General features: G+C 45.0%; 1 protein-coding gene across 7 annotated transcripts in view; it reads left to right on the top strand.

The window, feature by feature from the left end:
• si:ch211-171b20.3 (uncharacterized) overlaps positions 1–19,382 on the top strand; it is a 152,291-nt gene extending 132,909 nt beyond the window's left edge. For all 7 annotated transcript variants that reach the window (XM_067980442.1, XM_067980450.1, XM_067980455.1 and 4 more), the window contains one exon: positions 18,997–19,382. In XM_067980442.1, coding sequence (XP_067836543.1) covers positions 18,997–19,130 — 134 coding nt within the window. In that variant the 3' untranslated portion in view covers positions 19,131–19,382. The remainder of the gene's footprint in view (positions 1–18,996) is intronic.
• The last annotated feature ends 1,257 nt before the right edge of the window (positions 19,383–20,639 follow it).

The following is a 20,639-nucleotide window of genomic DNA, read 5'->3' as shown; positions in this document are numbered from 1 at the left end:
TCCTTGACTCACATCAAAGACCTATCATTGATAAGACAATGCAGGCCTGCTGACTAAGCAAACATATGGCCCAGCAGGAGGGCCAGGCCACCTGTATCAATCTCAGTTACTAACTAATTAACCCTTTCTAACCATTTTGCATTCTGCTTCTTTGCCACGTAGGCATTTTAATATTTTACTAAAAACTGACCACGTAGGGATTCTCATTCCCCCCTTTTATCATTTAATGATAACCAACCCTTGTTCACTCATCAGTTCTGCCTAAGCAGAGTCTCATACACGAATTTGTTCCATTGCTGCCTTACAGCAGATTTTAACGCAAGCAATGATCAGGCCAAAAGTAAGTATTGCTACAATTAGAATAACTAATCCATGCATCAAGTACGATCCCCATGAGCCACTGAGAAGCCATTCTAACCAACCTTCTCCCAGGGTTTGGTGTAATTTTGTTACGGCTTTCTGTATATGCTCAGCCAGATTAGTTATATTTTCTGAGTTATCTGGTATGTAGGTGCAGCATTCTGATCCAATCAGTGCACAGGTTCCCCCTTTTGCGGCTAACAGGTAGTCTAAAGCCATGCGATTCTGCAAGGCCATTGTCCGAATGGCTATCATTTCTGCATTTGTATCCTTCAGTGCCACTGCGGTGTCATTAGCTACTTCTTCTAATACCGAAGCCATCTGCCGAATTTCCTTAATTGTCCTGGCTACCCCATACCCAGGGAACAAAATAGCGAAATATCGCTCCGTTTCTGTAATTTCCCTTTTAGACCTATATTGGTAATGATCCGCTAGGGAAGGCAAGTGATGAACATGGGGTACTACATATCCTAAATAACAGGACCCGATCCAGTTCTGAGGCAACCATGGGTATGCCTTATGGCCGCATATGAAATACGTACCATTATATGCAGTTAAATTTCCCTCTTTAGCCATATATATAAGAGGCTGAGAGTCAAGGTGATTCCACAGCAACCCACTGGTTTTATTAAGCGTTGGGGCCCATTGGCCCTGGAACATGCCCTGGGTAGTCAGGTTGACTATGGGCGGTAGCCAATAGTGGGTGGTGCTGCAATCACTATGTCCCATAAAAGGGCCATTATTTGGGGCATTCTTATTCCAACATATCGTCCCGTTTGGTCTAGACGTATTGGTCAAGAGCAAGAACGGGGGCTTATGGGCTTGATTGTAATTAGGCTGGTACCATCCTCTAAACTCATTAAGACTATACCCCGCTGATGCCCATTCTATTGTTTCCGGGGTTCCTATCGCATTTCCCGAATTGTTTCGTCTAATGACCCATTCCGCAGATTCATGGGACATAAAGGGAATCGGCTTTAAAGGGATACCTCCCTTGGAATGGATAGGAATGTGAGAACACACCCAACAGCTAGAGATACCCTGCCGTTTGGCATACACATAACTCATGTACAGGAAGGTGTTAACGTGCAGTTCGCGCTTTTGGAGTTGGAGATCTCTCTTACGTCTCTGTAGCAGAGAACCCACTAATCTTGGATAGTTAAAAATCTCTATGGGGGCTAACCCATTACGCTTTCTCCCTTGGTTAAATCTCAGGTACCGATCGTACCTCTGTGTATCTCTCTCTTGTTCACACAACTCAGAGGTCTTTTCCCCTTCACGTTTACAAACATAATCATATTTGCACTCAGTCCAATAACAAGGTATTCCTCCATGCGATATTCCAAACTCTATCGAGCGGTGGGGCTGCCTCAGGAGCCCGGCACATCCATCTATCCGGGTGATGTTCCACCTTCCGAATCCATCTGGGTCATTATCGTTGCATCGAAGTACGTCTCCTTTGCATAAGTGGTGTATACGCTTAGGCTGGTCCCGTCGACATGTTCTCTCTTTGGTTACTCCCAGGGTCAGCAAGAGTTCAAGGCAGAAGATCCAAGGGAAGACTTTCATAACTGGTCACGATACCTATATAGGGAAGATTTCTTAGAAGAAAAGAAAAGTTAGCATTTTAAGTTTGAGACGTGGAACTGATAGTTTTACAGTGGTGGAGGTGAACCCAAGCACTCTTCCCCTCTACCTTCACAGCGGTAGGGGTGGTGAGTAGAACCTGATAGGGCCCCTTCCAACGAGGTTCCAGTCCTTTCCTTGCCCAATTCCTGATTAACACGTACGTTCCCGGTTCAATTTTAGATGGACTGGCGATAGGAGGAAGTTCGATGTAGGCAGCTCGTACCCGAGAGTGGAGGCTTCTCAATACCTTAGTTAATGACAAAATATAGTTAGTCATTTCTGTCGTCATGTGGTGAAAGTGAACAGTTTTCGGAACGTTTTGATTCCACGGGGTCTTGAGGGGTCTCCCGTATATAATTTCAGCAGGACTTAACCATGCTACCCCAGCCGGAGTAGTACGTATCTGAAATAAGGCTATAGGAAGAAGTTTAAGCCAAGTAGTACCAGTCTCTGCCTGCAGTTTAGCCAGTTTATTTTTCAAAGTCTGATTAGCTCGTTCGACCAACCCAGCGGCCTGTGGCCTGTAGGCACAGTGTAACTGTTGTTTAATGCCCATTTGGGTGCAGAATTCCTTGTTCACCTGACCCACAAAATGAGGGCCGTTATCTGAACTCAATTGATTTGGGATTCCGTATCTAGGGATGATCTCTTTCATCAGAACTTTTACAACAGTGGAGGCTTTGTTATCTGTTGTCGGATAGGCCTCTATCCATTTACTAAATACATCAACAATAACTAGGACATATTTATAACCCTGACATCTTTCCAACTCAATGTAGTCCATCTGGAGGGTCTCAAAGGGACCTTCCGGCAAAGGGGTCTTTCCCCATTCGCAAGGCACTCCCTTCCCAGGGTTGTATTGTTGACAAATGAGACAGCGACTGCTGATGCTCTGGGCTAGGGCTTGCAACCTAGGATGCCACCAAGTGGCCAGCAGCGTACCACTAACAGCTTTGGCACCACAATGAGTTGCAAAGTGTACACATTCAATAACCCATACTGCTAATTTATCTGACATACAGGTCTGCCCCACAGGGGTAACCCATAATTTAGATACACAGTCATAAGTACAACCAAGTTGTTTCCACAATTGTTTATCACAGTCAGGAGCGTCCTCCTGTAATTTAATGACGTCTTGGATGGTTGGCATTGGCTTTTCAGAGGGAGACTTGCTCTGTTTTGAGCTTTTAGTCTGACTCATCATTCTAGGGACAACCACTCTCTGTGTCTGGGACGCTTCCTTAGCTTCCTGATCAGCATATCTATTCCCTATATCTACTGGGGTCTGTCCTGTCGTGTGGGTGGGGCATTTTATAACCGAGATCTGTCTTGGTAGCATAAGGGCTTGTAACAAATCTGAAACTAACTTCTGATGGGAAATCTGCGTACCTACAGAAGTCAGAAACCCTCTGTTTTTCCATAACTGTCCAAAGTAATAATCTTTTGCCACATAAAAGATTATTACTTAAGATAAAAAATCACGGGATTGGGGGTAATATTCTGGCATGGGTGGAGGATTGGTTATCGAACAGGAAGCAGAGAGTTGGGATAAATGGTTCATTTTCGGACTGGCAACCAGTAACCAGTGGTGTTCCACAGGGGTCGGTGCTGGGTCCCCAACTCTTTACAATCTATATAAACGATTTGGAGGAGGGGACCGAGTGCAACATATCAAAATTTGCAGATGATACAAAGATGGGAGGGAAAGTAGAGAGTGAGGAGGACATAAAAAACCTGCAAGGGGATATAGACAGGCTGGGTGAGTGGGCGGAGATTTGGCAGATGCAATATAATATTGGAAAATGTGAGGTTATGCACTTTGGCAGGAAAAATCAGAGAGCAAGTTATTTTCTTAATGGCGAGAGACTGGAAAGTACTGCAGTACAAAGGGATCTGGGGGTCCTAGTGCAAGAAAATCAAAAAGTTGGTATGCAGGTGCAGCAGGTGATCAAGAAAGCCAACGGAATGTTGGCTTTTATTGCTAGGGGGATAGAATATAAAAACAAGGAGGTATTGCTGCAGTTATATAAGGTATTGGTGAGACCGCACCTGGAATACTGCATACAGTTTTGGTCTCCATACTTAAGAAAAGACATACTTGCTCTCGAGGCAGTACAAAGAAGGTTCACTCGGTTAATCCCGTGGATGAGGGGGCGGACATATGAGGAGAGGTTGAGTAGATTGGGACTCTACTCATTGGAGTTCAGAAGAATGAGAGGCGATCTTATTGAAACATATAAGATTGTGAAGGGTCTTGATCGGGTGGATGCAGTAAGGATGTTCCCAAAGATGGGTGAAACTAGAACTAGGGGGCATAATCTTAGAATAAGGGGCTGCTCTTTCAAAACTGAGATGAGGAGAAACTTCTTCACTCAGAGGGTGGTAGGTCTGTGGAATTTGCTGCCCCAGGAAGCTGTGGAAGCTACATCATTAGATAAATTTAAAACAGAAATAGACAGTTTCCTAGAAGTAAAGGGAATTAGGGGTTATGGGGAGCGGGCAGGAAATTGGACATGAAGCTGAGTTCGGATCGGTCAATGCCCTGTGGGTGGCGGAGAGGGCCCAGGGGCTATGTGGCCAGGTCCTGCTCCGACTTCTTGTGTTCTTTAGATTTGTGGTTGGGATCAGATCAGCCATGATCTTATTGAATGGCGGAGCAGGCTCGAGGGGCCGATTGGCCTACTCCTGCTCCAATTTCTTATGTTCTTATGTTCTTATGTAAGTCGTGAACTACCCCGAAAGCATATCTCGAATCTGTATAGACATTAACCCTTTGGTCTTTCCCGAGGACACAAGCTCTTATCAATGCAAACAGCTCCGCTTGCTGGGCAGAATATGGAAACTCAAAAGCAGCAGATTCGACAGTTTTACCGTCCTGGTCCACTATTGCATATCCAGAAAGTTTCTCTCCAAAGGAACCAATAGAGGCACTCCCATCCACGTACATAGTTATGTCCGGATCTTTTATTGGGACATCAGATAGATCATCTCTGACAGAAGTGTCTTCCTTAATTAAAGATAAACAATCATGTCCTGGATCAGTCTGTTCCATGGGTGGTTCTGTGAGAAAACATGCTGGGTTGATAGTAGTACAATGTTTAAATCGCAGTCTAGGATTATTAAGCAGATATATCTCATACTTATTCTGTCGAGCCATGGTAAGATGTTGAGTCTGCAGCTGTCCTAATAATGCAGTTACCGAGTGTGAACTGTATACTGTAATGTCCTGTTGTAAAGTCAGATTAGCAGCTGACTGTAGGCTATTGTAAATGGCCGTTAAAATCTGAGTACAAACTGGATGTCCTAGTGCTACTGGATCTAACTTCGAAGAGTAGTACGCCACCGGTCTATGCTTGTCGCCATGTTTTTGAGTCAAAACAGCAGTCGAGCAATCAGCGAGGATAGTACAGTACAACTGAAATGGTCTGTCATACAAGGGTCTCCCCAATGCGGGTGCTTGTGACAAAGCTTCCTTTAATCTCTCAAATGCTCCCAAGGCATCAGAATCTAGTTGAAATTCGCCCTCTATGCTGGTGTATGGCGTTAATAATTTAGTGTCCAAAGCAATGTTAGGGATCCACTGTCTGCAATAGTTTACCATTCCCATCCACTGCCGTACCTCCTTTGTAGTGCGAGGTACAGGGAATTGACAGATTGGTTCAATCCTGCTTCTTTCTAGGCTCCGCTCGGTTGCTGAGAGCATAACTCCAAGAAACTTAACCCTCTGTTGGCCCACCAGTACTTTCGACTGGGATACTATGTACCCTAGCGAGGATAAGTGATTTAGCAATTGGGCAGTGTCTTTTCGGTTACTCTGCTCATCAGGGCTGGCTATCAACAGATCATCCACATACTGGACTAGCGCAGACCCTTGTTTCAAAGTCAATGTCTGTAACTGTTCCTGTAAGCATCTAGAAAATAATGTTGGGGAGTTAACGAAGCCTTGTGGCAGTCGGGTCCAAGTATATTGCTGTCCCTTGTAAGTGAAGGCAAAAAGGTACTGACTTGATGGGTCTAGCGGTAAGGCGAAAAAGGCGTGTTGAAGATCGACTACTGCAAAGACTTTGGCTGTTGCAGGAACTTGAGCCAGAATATGAGCTGGATTGGGCACTAGCGCGTGCAGTGGCTGTACAATGGCATTGATTGATCGCAAATCCTGTACTAATCTGTACTGGTCTGGCTTGCCTGGCTTTGGAACTGCCAGTATCGGCGTGTTACACGGGGACTGACATTTAATCAAAATCCCTTGTTTTAACAACCCAGCGATCAATTTGTCAATGCTTGGTATTGCCTGTTGCTTTAGTGGATATTGTCGAATAGAGGGTAATACAACATTTTCCTGCAGGGCAATATGAATAGGAATCATTTTAACGCATCCTACCTGTGTGGGATCCTCCGCCCACACTTGCGGATTAACATATTCTGGTTTTTCATTGCCCACATGGTGGCGCAATTGTGCCCTGTTAACCCTTGGTGTCTGGTAAAACAGAATAGTCCGGCCGCATGACAGGGTCTGTTTCTGTCGATTATTTGAATCAGCTTGTTCGACTGTCTGTTTTATCATGGGTCCTAAATCTTTCGCATGGTACGGGTAATTCACCTCCCAGGTGATATGTGGGGCTCCCTTTATTTCAAAGGGTCCTGGGTCCCATCCTATTGTTTTTGCAGCACCCCGAGTGATGTAACCTGTAACAGGTGCTTCCTTCCACAACTCTGAGGGGATCTCAACATACTCTGCTCTCCCTTCTGGTCCTGTAACCATAGCCCGGCGAATAACCTCCCATTCCGTTCCTATATAGCTTCGGTAAAAGTCCTCCAATTCCTTATTTCTCCCACTCATATCGTAGGCCAAGGTTACATGAAGGGAACCCTCATCTTCGAAGTCTAGAGACCACCATTGTGGGGTGATGGAAACATAACACTGCATTTTGGGAGCCCATGGTTTCACAATCAGTCCTTCGTCCCCGCATTCAATGCTCAGGCGGAATGCACATAGCAAGTCTCGAGTCATGAGGTTACAGTCTAGTCCACTTGTAATTACAAATTGGTGTTTCACTGACTCATTTCCAAATTGTACTTCCACTGGTTCAGATATCGGGTATTGGCTCACTTGTCCCTGAAAACCAGACAGACTCTGTTTTTCCCCGGACTCAGGGAGATTGAGCTCTGATCAGACAGATGACATGGTTGCTCCGGTGTCTACCAAGAATGTATGTGGATTTCCTTTAATCATCAGTGACAGAACGGGCTCCTGCTCTGACTGGATCCCGTTTACCACAAGGTTAGCTAGTCAATACTGGGGGAACGGATTGTTTTGGGAAAAGTCCGTATATCTTCCTCGTCCTCGATTCCCTTGCCAACCTCCTCTTTGCTGCCCTTGCATATGGCCCCCTCTTCCCTGTCTACGGGAGGGACATTCCTTGCTCCAGTGGCCTAGCTGACCACAATTGAAACAGGCATCTGACCCTGTTTGTCTCCCTCCTCCTCTTTTCCCTTCAAAATTACGTCTCGGAGGAACGTAGGGTGGGCCATAGTTAGGGGCGGTTGGTCCGTTAGGGTGTGTATCGTACCCATACCCTTCTCCGTTAACCCATCCTGGAACACAATACTGAGGCTCCATCTGATATCCTGTTCTGTCTGAGGTGCGTTTCGGCCCTTCCTTTTTCACCACATACTCAGTTTTAACTCTAACTTGGGCCTGACCTTCCTGGTGCTTATTATCCATCCAGTAGTATTTTACTGCCCTATTCATCTGGCTGGAAGTATTCTCTGACCAGTCCATATTATTAGTCCTAATCGCTTGAGAAACCGGAATCGGTAGGCAGTTCAGTAGCATAGCGCAGTACTGTGGTGAGTCTCTTCCCTCACGGTACGCTGTGTCTCCTGATTGATTCCGGTATACTTCCGAGAATCTTTCCAAATATTCATCTGCTCCTTCTCCCTTTTTAGGCCTGGTGTCTAAGATCTTAGTTATGTCAATTGGTTTTTGTAGAGTAGCACTAAGGGCACCCAAAAGACGCTCCTGGCGCTCAACATCATTGTTTGGTATCTGTGCTACCAATGCGACATGAGTCCGGACATTCAATTGGTCCAGGAATTTGGTATGTTCAGCATGGGTTAAAACTTGCTGTATTAGCGACCATAAGTCCCTTGATTCTGCATTATAGACAGAAACGGTAGTCTTAAGGAATTCTATAAATGCGGTAGGTGACTTTCTCCTATCCGGCACCCCAGTTAGAATGGCCATTATCTCGTTGGGTTTCCATGGACAGTACACATCTATCGTTCGGGAGTTGCCGGCTACTCCAACATTGGCTGGGTTTGGGTCAAAAGTAGGATTAGGCATCGGCCTCATTGGTAACTGACGAGGGGTCGGCTCATCCCTAGCTAGTGTCTCAGTAGTACGTTCTAAGTTTAGTGATGGCAAGTCGTCTCCTGACTCTTCAGTTTCTGCATCTCTAAGTCCCTGACTGTCCAATCTCTGATCTCTCTGCTGACTTAAACTAAGTGGGCTGACTGAGAATTTAAATGTTGGAGCCAATAATTCCCTAGTTTTACTTCTAGTACGGGAAGCAACCGGGGAGACAGTTTGAGGCATTATCACAGGGGTTTGAACAGTCTGTACCGTAGGCACTGAAGAATAGATATTACTGTACTCAGGAGGGGCACTAGGACCCTGGGGAGCTACACGTGACCTACAATTCCACTCATCCAAATCATCATCGTCTCCCCCAGCCAAGGCAAGGCCAATCATTGGATTACATAATCCACTTTTCTCAACCAGTTTGGGCTCGCCCGAAGTCTTTTCAGACCTCTTTTTAGAGCACTTTTCATGAGCACATTCTCCTTTTAGGACCTCTACGGACTTGACCACCCCTCCTTCAGTGAGTCCTATCCCTAACTTCAACGCATTATCCTGCCAACTTGCTAATAACGAAGCTTCTTTCAGTTCTTGACAGTACTGTCTCCATAAAGCAATTAAATCTTTGGTTACTTTATTTCCGTTATTTTTCCAAATTAATTCCTGTGCTTTTATGGCAGTATCTAGGTCTTTAATTCCTCCCAATGGCCATTGATCATTCCCCAGTTTTTTATTCAACCCGCCTGACAATTGTCTAAATTGTTTTGCCTTGTCCGGATATTTTTCACACAAAGTCTGTAAGGCACTCCCTGGTTCTGCAGAGGTATCCAGACAACTACCCATTCTATGTCCCGTTTTCCTTTACTCTTAGTCAACTAATTAATACAACCGTATTTGAACAGAATTCAAAGATGGACCTGACTCCTTGTGCCTCACAATCCCAAGTGCCTTTGGTCTCTACGCCCACTTCAGGGTCCTGACCTTCGCGTGGGGGATCTCCCCTCTTAACAACCGGTCGAAGGCTGCGCGTTGAGACAGGCACTTCCTCCCTTAGTCGATCAGCACAAGCAATCAGTTCCTGTTTATACCCACTCCCCAGGGACTCGAAGTTCCTGTTTATACCCAATCACCAGGAACTCGAACCCTAACTCTCAGTGATAATTTTAATCACTGACTCAAGATTCTGGTTTATATCCAATCACCAAGAACTCGAACTCTAACTCTGTGATAATTTTAATCACTGACTCAAGATTCTGGTTTATATCCAATCACCAAGAACTCGAACTCTAACTCTCAGTGATAATTTTAATCACTGACTCAAGATTCTGGTTTATATCCAATCACCAAGAACTCGAACTCTAACTCTCAGTGATAATTTTAATCACTGACTCAAGATTCTAGTTCGATCACTGACCCGAAGTTCTAGTTCGATCACTGACCTACCGCTTACAAGTTATTCCCTCAGTCCCTGTACTGACCCTCAGTGATATTCAACCATTGACCTCTTTCTGCTATTTCTGTGTATTCGCCAGACTGACCTGAATCTCGTAAGGACGCCACACGAGTGTTAGCGATTGGACGATTCGTCGTCAGACTTAACAGATTTAGGAAAGCCGATATAGTAAAGAAAAGTTTACTCACACCGGGCGCGCCCTTCCCGTCCTCTGTGTCCAAGACAAACCGCCTCTTACTCCGCGAACTCTCGGTGAACGACCGTTGAAATCCCCGTAAGGGCCACCAAATGACGAACCGGATTCTTTCCCCTCAGTCTGGTTCAGCAAGAACTGATTAGAGTACACCGTAAAGTTCAAACAACTTTAATAGCAGATCTTAGTCTGTAGCTTCAATTCAGATTCCTGAGAGAATCCGAACGATTCTAACAGAATAAGGAGACAAAGACAAAGACAAAGACTCATACCTTTATACAAATCCATAGAGGTTGGAACATCATTAACACAAGAGTCAACACCAATCATAAGCCGGGCACAGGTTGCCATGCGGGGTTACATTATTTCCGGCCAATCATAGACAATCCATGTGCTGACCATGTTGCTATTAGACATCAAAGGGGATACTTCCTCACCTTCCAACTTGGAATGTTCTTCCCTGTTCCTTCTGTTCCTTATCTCCCAACCTGGAATGTCTTTCAACTTTGGCTAAGCTCGTTACCTATATTGATCTGCCATAAACATGGAGACATTCAGACCAGTCCTTGACTCACATCAAAGACCTATCATTGATAAGACAATGCAGGCCTGCTGACTAAGCAAACATATGGCCCAGCAGGAGGGCCAGGCCACCTGTATCAATCTCAGTTACTAACTAATTAACCCTTTCTAACCATTTTGCATTCTGCTTCTTTGCCACGTAGGCATTTTAATATTTTACTAAAAACTGACCACGTAGGGATTCTCACCCCCACCCCCCAACCTGTCAAATGGACCTTTGCAGCTGCCACAGGCTGATAGCTGCAACACGTCCATTTCAACTGGGAGTGTTTCCCCCAGTATGGGAAACAGACCCGGTTGTTTCTAAAATCCCACCCCTCCTCACATATTCCCTTAATCAGGTCTGTTAATGACCTGAAATATCAAGATAAATACTGTCAAGTGGCACGCCGCCGGCTTTAATTGCCTGCGAGAGTTCCATGTGCGGGGGCTGCACGCGCACATCGGCGCATTTGTGGGGAACCCGGAAGTGGGCGGGTTGGAACCGGGCTCCCGACCCGCTCTGGGATTCCCCGATTTTCGTAGCCCCCCCGCCAGGAACGCACCCGATAGCGGGTGCTAAAATAGAGCCCCATGTCTCTAGCCACACATTAACCTACCTTACCTTCCTATTTCTTTACTCACTAGCACGTGGCACAGAGAGTAATCCAGAGATTATTACCTTTTGAGGTCCTGCTTTTTAATCTTCCTCCCTAGCTCCTGAAATTCTAGCTGCAGGACCTCATCCCTTTCCTTTCCTATGTCGTTTGTCTTCAGCCAATTCGACTCCACGTGATATCAAGAAACGGCTGAGCGCATTGAACACTGCAAAGGCTTCGGGCCCGAACAACATCCCGGCTGTAGGCCTACTACTAGAACTAGAGGGCATAGTCACAGGATATGGGGTTGGCCATTTAAGACTGAGATGAGGAGGAATTTCTTCACTCAGAGGGTTGTGAATCTTTGGCATTCTCTCCCCCAGAGGGCTGTGGATGCTGAGTCATTGAATATATTCAAGGCTGAGATAGATTTTTGGACTCTAGGAGAATCAAGGGATATGGGGATCGGGCAGGAAATTGGAGTTGAGGTTGAAGATCAGTCATGATCTGTTTGAATTTACGGAGCAGGCTCGAGGGGCTATTTCGTATGTTCTTAAATTATGGCATAAGTGACCAGACTGGCTGTGGGATTGTCAGGCCTGCCCTTCAGAAACTTCCTGACTTTCCCTTGACAAAATTCATTTTAAAAATTCCCAAACCCTTTTCTTTGGGGCCCCAGGCCACGACCCAGAACCGGACCCCTAGGTGGGCCTCAATCGCCATTAAAGAAGCCAGTAAGCCTTTTTTCTTAGCATACTGGCCTTCGAACATCTGCCAGGCCTTGGAAAGTCCTGGGGTGCAGAAACTCTGACGTTCGGAGCCCCTGCTTCTGGCCTCTCCCTTTCCCATGTTGATGGTTTTGTTTGAGTAAGGTGGAGGCTCCACCATCAGGAAAGTCCGGGGCACAGCCAGGACCCAGCGAATGAGTGCTGGCCTAATTTTCTGACGTATTCCTGCATTGTGCTGAAAGAGCCAAGCAATTACATTAAATAGTAAAACTTTAAAAGGATTAGAAGAGCAGAAAGTCTTAGTGGGAAGTCAAGTCGTTAAAAAAGTTTATTGAATACTAGGTTTTATAAATAGAAACATCAAGTACGTAGCATCGGTCTTTCCTAAAGAGAAAGGTGTTGGAAAGGAGGTGAATCCTGAAATTGTTGAGAGTGAGATGAGAAATATTATCGTGGATAAAAGGAAAATTTTAGATGTTAGTTAAGCTAAAGGAAGACAGCACCAGGGCCCGACGAGATACATCCTAGGATCCTGAGGGTGATGAAGGAGGAAATTATATTTCAGGGCTCTATTGAGTGTGGATGTGTGCTGGGAGAGTGGCCAACGTTGTACCCATTTTTAAAAAGGGAGACAGAGCTAATCCAGGTAATCACAGGCCAGTTAGCTTAACGTCTGTGGTAGAGAAAATTTTAGAGTCTCTAATTAAGGATGACGTTATCACGGATATAGATTAAAAAAAAATTAGAAATAGCTGGCACGGATTTTAAGAGATGATCATGCTTGAGAAACCTCACAGAATAGGAGGCAACAGACATGGTAGATGGGGGAAATGCAGTGGATGTAATGTACATGGACTTTAGGAAAAACTTTCCAAATGGGAGATTACTAGAGAAGATTAAGGAGTATGGAATTAGAGAGGATAGCAAACTGGATTAAAAATTGGTTAGAAGCCAGGAAACAGAGCGAAGGGGTTACGGGCAGTTTTTCAGAATGGTTGGAAGTAGGTAGTGGGTGTCCCACAGGATGTAATTCTGGGACTGCTTCTTTTAACTGTGTCTATCTATTTTGATAATAGGCCTAGAGGGAGTGGTGACAACATTTGCAGAGGATACCAAAATGGGAGGTACAGCTAATTCTTAAAAAAAAACAAAGGGAGCTGCAATGAGATATTGATAAGACGGGGGAATGGGTTAAAAAAGTGATAGATGGAATTCAATGTCAGTAAATATGAGGTGATGTAGTCTGGTAAAAAAAATAGCAGCAGTAATTACACTCTGAATGGGAGGATACTCAGCTGTCGAAGAGCAGAGGAACTTGGGAGTTCAGGCTTATAGGACATTAAAGCCAGCGCCTCAAATTGATATGGTTGTAAAAAAATGGAATTCTAGGTTTGATCACAAAAAGTGTAGAATATAAAAGCCAAGAGGTAATGATGAGCCTGTATAAAACTTTAATAAGACCTCAGTACTGTGTGCAGTATTGGGCTTCATAATATAGGAAAGATATTGAGGCTTTAGAAGGTACAATGCAGATTCACTGGGATGCTACCTGGTGTGGGGGAAATGGGAATAAATATTACATCATCATCAAAACAATGAAGGATGAGGTTAGGAGAATTTTTTTATAACGACGATTTTTAAAAATTGTTCTCTGTGTGCTACGCTGCCAAGGCCACATTTATTGTCCATCCCTGGTTGTCCTGAAAAGGTGGTGATAAAGGTCTTCTAGTAATTCTTTTTACAACTGAGTAGCTTGCTAAGACACTTGCTTCAAAGTATGGCACTGGAGTAATGTGTAGGCCAAACCAGGTATGCGAGCAAATTCACTTCTCTGAAGTGCATTAATGAACTAGTTGGGTTTTTACAACAATGTAGCAGCTTTCAAGTTACTAGATTTAGTGAATTTGATTGCACAACTCGCCATTGGTAAGATTTGAATTCACAACCTCTGGGTTACTTGCTTAGTAACATAATCACTACACTACTGTACTCCTAAAGAGTAGTGGAAGCAGAATCCATAATAGATTTTAAAAGGGAAGTAGATAAATATTTGAAAAAGAAGAAATTAAAATTATATGGGGAAAAGGCAGAGGAATGGGGCTAAACAGATAGCTCTTTTAGAGAGTTGGCACAGACTCAATGTGCTGAATGGACTCCTGTAAAATTCTATTCTATTCTATTCTTTCCCCTCACCTTCATCCCACAATTGTGAAAGGCTGACAAATATTTCATGGAATCGCACAGCACAGAAGGAGGCCATTCACCTCAATAATCCGGGACAAAATTAATAGTCAGTTGGACAAGTGTGGATTAATAAAGGAAAGCTAGCACAGATTTGTTAAAGACAAATCGTGTTTAACGAACCTGATTGAGTTTTTTGATGAGGTAACAGAGGGTAGATGAGGGCAGTGCAGTTGATGTGTGTATGGACTTCCAATAGGCATTTGATAAAGTGCCGCACAGTAGGCTTATCAAGATTGCAGCCCATGGAATAAAGGGGGCAGTACCACCATGGATACAGAATTGGCTAAGGGACAGGAAACAGAGAGTAGTGGTGAACGGTTGTTTTTCGGACTTGAGGGAGGTGTACAGTGGTGTTCCCCAGGGGTCAGTACTGGGACCACTGCTTTTCTTGATATATATTAATGACTTGGACTTGAGTGTACAGGCCACAATTTCAAAATTTGCAAATGACACAAAACTTGGAAGGGTAGTAAACAGTGAGGAGGATAGTGATAGACTTCAAGATAATATAGACAGGCAGGTGGCATGGGCGGACACGTGGCAGATGAAATTTAACGCAGAAAAATGCGAAGTGATACATTTTGGTAGGAAGAACGAGGAGAGGCAATATAAACTACAGGGCACAACTCTAAAAGGGGTACAGGAACAGAGAGATCTGGGGGTTTATGTGCACAAATCATTGAAGGTGGCAGGGCAGCTCGAGAAAGTGGTTAAAAAAGCATACGGGATCCTGGGCTTTATAAATAGATGTAAGGAATCTTACAACACCAGGTTATAGTCCAACAAATTTATTTTAAAATCACAAGCTTTCGGAGATTATCTCCTTCGTCAGATGATTGAATGAAAAGGTTCTCAAATCGCATATCTTATACGATGTTGGGACAGCATCACACCAATCAAAAGGTGTCGTTGTTATTCAAACAGGCCAGTCACGGAGAACAGAACGTCCCAGTACACTCGATATACATTGTGTCTTTTACACAGGCAAGCAGAAAGAAACTTAAAATGGCAGAGAGAGAGAGAGAATTTTAAAAAACATATAAATTTTTTCCCCCTTTTTGCTGGTGGGGTTACGTGTAGCGTGACATGAACCCAAGATCCCGGTTGAGGCCGTCCTCATGGGTGCGGAACTTGGCTATCAACTTCTGCTCGACGATTTTGCGTTGTCGTGTGTCTCGAAGGCCGCCTTGGAGAACGCTTACCCGAAGATCGGTGGCTGAATGTCCTTGACTGCTAAAGTGTTCCCCGACTGGGAGGGAACCCTCCTGTTTGGCGATTGTTGCGCGGTGTCCGTTCATCCGTTGTCGCAGCGTCTGCATGGTCTCGCCAATGTACCATGCTCCGGGGCATCCTTTCCTGCAACGTATGAGGTAAACAACGTTGGCCGAGTCACAGGAGTATGAACCATGTACCTGGTGGGTGGTGTCCTCTCGTGTGATGGTGGTATCCGTGTCGATGATCTGGCATGTCTTGCAGAGGTTGCCGTGACAGGGTTGTGTGGTGTCGTGGACGCTGTTCTCATGAAAACTGGGTAACTTGCTGCGAACGATGGTCTGTTTGAGGTTGGGTGGCTGTTTAAAGGCGAGCAGTGGAGGCGTGGGGATGGCCTTAGCGAGGTGTTCGTCGTCATCGATGACATGTTGAAGGCTGCGGAGAACATGGTGTAGTTTCTCCGCTCCAGGGAAGTACTGGACGACGAAGGGTACTCTGTTGGTTGCGTCCCGTGTTTGTCTTCTGAGGAGGTCTATGCGATTCTTCGCTGTGGCCCGTCGGAACTGTCGATCGACAAGTCGAGCGTCATATCCCGTTCTTACGAGGGCGTCTTTCAGCGTCTGTAGGTGTCCATCGCGTTCCTCCTCGTCTGAGCAGATCCTGTGTATTCGTAGGGCCTGTCCATAGGGGATGGCCTCTTTGACGTGGTTGGGGTGGAAGCTGGAAAAGTGGAGCATCGTGAGGTTGTCCGTGGGCTTGCGGTAGAGTGAGGTGCTGAGGTGCCCGTCTTTGATGGAGATTTGTGTGTCCAAGAAAGAAACCGATTCTGAGGAGTAGTCCATGGTGAGTTTGATGGTGGGATGGAACTTGTTGATGTTATCGTGTAGTCTCTTCAGTGATTCTTCGCCGTGGGTCCATAGGAAGAAAATGTCGTCGATATATCTGGTGTATAGTGTTGGTTGGAGGTCCTGTGCAGTGAAGAAGTCGTGCTCGAACTTGTGCATGAAAATGTTGGCGTATTGGGGTGCGAATTTGGTCCCCATGGCTGTTCCGTGTGTTTGGGTAAAGAACTGGTTATTGAAGGTGAAGACATTGTGATCCAGGATGAAGCGGATGAGTTGTAGGATGGCGTCTGGAGATTGGCTGTTGTTGGTGTTGAGTACTGAGGCTGTTGCAGCGATGCCGTCATCGTGGGGGATACTGGTGTATAGTGCCGAGACGTCCATCGTGGTGAGAAGTGTTCCTGGTTCAACTGGTCCGTGGGTGCTGAGTTTTTGTAGGAAGTCTGTAGTGTCGCGACAGAAGCTGGGGGTTCCCTGTACAATGGGTTTCAGGATGCCCTCGACGTATCCAGAGAGGTTCTCACACAGGGTTCCATTGCCTGATACGATAGGACGTCCGGGTGTGTTGGCTTTGTGTATCTTTGGGAGGCAGTAGAAGTCTCCCACGCGGGGAGTACGTGGGATGAGAGTGCGTAGGATGCTTTGAAGGTCTGGATCGAAGGTCTTGATCAGTTTGTTGAGCTGGTGGGTGTGTTCTTTGGTCGGATCTGCGGGTAACCGTCTGTAGTGTTCCTGGTTGTCCAGTTGTCGGTATGCTTCTTTGCAATAGTCCGTTCTGTTCTGTATGACAATGGCTCCTCCTTTGTCCGCTGGTTTGATGACGATGTTTCGGTTGGTCTTGAGAGCGTTGATGGCGTTGCGTTGTGCTCGGGTGACATTCTGGACTGTCTTCTGAGTGCGCCTGATGAATCTGGCATTGACGCATTTCCTGACAGCTTGGGCATACATGTCAAGCTGAGGGTAGCGACCCTCCGGAGGAGTCCAGTTTGACTCTTTCCTCTTCGGTTGCTGTACCGTGGATCCCTCTGTCTGCTGTTCTGGATCATTGATTGTCTCATTGGGTTCACTGTTGAAATCTTGGGGTTTGTGGTAAAATTCCCGGAGCCTCATTCTCCTGATGAATTCCTCTGTGTCCGCCGCGAGACCGATGCGGTCCATTTTGGTGGTGGGGCAGAAATTGAGCCCTCGGCTGAGAACCTCGATTTCGTCTGGTTGAAGGGTGTGGTCGGACAAATTGATGATAGACTTCCCTGTGGTTGTAACCGTGGTACCGGGGGAGGCTTGGTCGTTGCTGGTGGTGATGCCGAGTTTCTCAAGCTTCCTGCTCTTGGTTTTCATGTAGGCAGTGTAGTTCCGTTGCCTCGTCTGTTTGGCGGTATATCGTAGCTGGTCTGCTGTGTCCTGAGTACAGGTTGAGAGTATGGACTCTATCTTGGTTTCAAGGTTGTGGCGTCTGCTGTAGAGTTGGTGTATGAGATGGTTGCAGAGTGTGCGAGAGGTACGGCGGCAGAGTCTCTCAGCGTAATCCGAGTTGTATGTGGACTTGAGTGGGTTCTTGATCTGTAGTCCTTTCGGGATCTTGTCTGCTTTCTTGCAGCTCTGTAAAAACTTGATGTCTGTGTCGATATGCTCAATCTTCATGGAGATCCTTAACACTGTGAGCCGGCAGTTTGTGGTGTCGATAGTAGCCATGATGTGGAGATGCCGGTGATGGACTGGGGTGGACAAATGTAAGGAATCTTACAACACCAGGTTATAGTCCAACAAATTTATTTTAAAATCACAAGCTTTCGGAGATTATCTCCTTCGTCAGATGATTGAATGAAAAGGTTCTCAAATCGCATATCTTATACGATGTTGGGACAGCATCACACCAATCAAAAGGTGTCGTTGTTATTCAAACAGGCCAGTCACGGAGAACAGAACGTCCCAGTACACTCGATATACATTGTGTCTTTTACACAGGCAGGCAGAAAGAAACTTAAAATGGCAGAGAGAGAGAGAGAGAGAATTTTAAAAAACATATAAATTTTTTCCCCCTTTTTGCTGGAGGCAGATTCAATCATGGCCTTCAAAAGGGAACTGGATAAGAACTTGAAAGGAAATAAATTGTAGGGCTACGGGGACAGGGTGGGGGCATGGGACTAGCTGGATTGCTCTTGCATAGAGCCGGTGTGGACTCGATGGGATGAATGGCCTCCTTCTGTGCTGTAACCTTTCTATGATTTCAATTCAACCATAGGAGACTTAACAGCTAAGCTGACATCCACTTTCCAGCAGGGACTACTGCACAGTGATCAGACTTGGAAACCCTGGCTGATTTTTCACCACCCTACATGGAGACACTGAGGCCAATTATAGCTTTCTCATGCTTCCTCAACTGAATACAGTACAGATCAGAGGATGAATCTGGGGCTTCTTTAGTTTGTATGCCTCATTACCGTTGCCATTGTGTGATTACCCACTAAGCCATCACCTTGTTTATACATTTCCAATACTGAGATAGAATTGAAGGAATGTACAAATAGATTCAGTAACATTAAAACGGATTCATTTTTTTTCCCAATTACAATGTCATCTAAAGTTGAAAATTGTAATCCAAGCATAGGAATGGTGTTTCTCTTATAGGGCGACAACTCGATCCCTTTCTTTCAGTGGTAGGGTTGTGGTTATTATCATGTAAAAACAGCAGCTTGAAATCTACTTATGTAATATCTAGAAGTATCAGGTTATGCTGTAAATATAGCTGAATATAGAACTTTGAGAATTCTACAGCGATCTTAATTAATTTGCATTTGTTTTTTGTTTATACAGTACAGAGCTACCACAACCCTCTCCATGGTGCATCAGCCACTTTCATTCATCGACTGACAGAAATAGCTGGTTTGGAATGCGATACTATTCGGCATGAAAAAATACGCAAGCTGAAGAAGAGATCAGACTGCTGAAGATATTTATATTCCACTGTCAGTCACATTTTTCAATACTAAAACAAAACAGTATTGAATGAGATGTAACTAAATGGGACTGATGTAACCCAGTAGAAACAACTGAGTTTGCCAAACTGAGCTATCTGGTCAGGATTTTATATTTACCTGCACCTTACAAAAGATAATAAATGTATATTGATGTACACAGTGATGTAATAAAGTCTTCATTATGGTGTGGGTCAGAAATAAAAATTCAGTTCAATGTCCACAGCCCTGTCTCCATTTCAACTTCATTCGTTCCTCCTCTGTGGTTTCTTAAAAATTCAAAATAGTTACAGAAGAATGTGGAACATTAGGTAAATGGCAAATTGTAGATAGCAGCAACTGGGACCCAAGACCTTTTATATTAATAGATGATGTGTTAAAACAGAGGTCTTTTAGGCGATAAGTTGGGAAGAAATATTATAGAGGACCAATAATGGCAGATGTATTAAACAGATTTTTGACATCAATCTTTACAAATAAAAACTGTGGTCAAGTTCCATCCAGTCATTTTGGCTCTGAACTATATAACATGAGTAAAGGTTATGTTATGAAAAAAAATCAAAGAATATAAGGGGTGGTTTTCCACTGGAATGCACCAGGGGACAATTCTGCATTATGGATGCAGGGAGAGAAACTTTTGTGACTTTCCAAGGTCTGCTCACTCCCTGTGCGGATTAGCTAAAGCACTCTCAGATGGTTGTAGAAGATCCAATAAAAAGAGCAGGGGAGTTCTCCGATGTCTTGACCAACATTTATCCATCAACCAATATCACTAAAGCAAATTATCTAGTTAATTATCTCATTGCTGTCTGTGGAACCTTGTGTGCAAATTGGCTGCCGCTTTTCCCTACATGACAACAGTGACTACACGCCAAAAAGTATGTAATTGACTCAATGATGGCGGGGTCCAGAAGACAAAGCTGAAGCGTTTGGAACCATCTTCAGCCAGAAGTGCCGAGTGAATGATCCATCTCGGCCTCCTCCCGATATCCCCACCATCACAGAAACCAGTCTTCAGCCAATTCGATTCACTCCACGTGATATCAAGAAACGGCTGAGTGCACTGGATACAGCAAAGGCTATGGGGCCCGACAACATTCCGGCTGTAGTGCTGAAGACTTGTGCTCCAGAACTAGCTGCACCCCTAGCCGAGCTGTTCCAGTACAGCTACAACATTGGCATCTACCCGACAATGTGGAAAATTGCCCAGGTATGTCCTGTCCACAAAATGCAGGACAAATCCAATCCGGCCAATTACTGCCCCATCAGTCTACTCTCAAATCATCAGCATTTGACTGAGTGTGGCACCATGGAGCCCTAGTAAAATTGAAATCAATGGGAATCAGGGGGAAAACTCTCCAGTGGCTGGAGTCATACCTAGCACAAAGGAAGATGGTAGTGGTTGTTGGAGGCCAATCATCTCAGCCCCAGGACATTGCTGCAGGAGTTCCTCAGGGCAGTGTCCTAGGCCCAACCATCTTC

The sequence above is a fragment of the Heptranchias perlo genome, chromosome 3 (genome assembly GCF_035084215.1).
Source record: "Heptranchias perlo isolate sHepPer1 chromosome 3, sHepPer1.hap1, whole genome shotgun sequence".
Taxonomy (NCBI): Eukaryota; Metazoa; Chordata; class Chondrichthyes; order Hexanchiformes; family Hexanchidae; genus Heptranchias; species Heptranchias perlo.
Note: the sequence above shows the minus strand (reverse complement) of the source record. Positions and strands in the feature narration are given on the sequence as shown.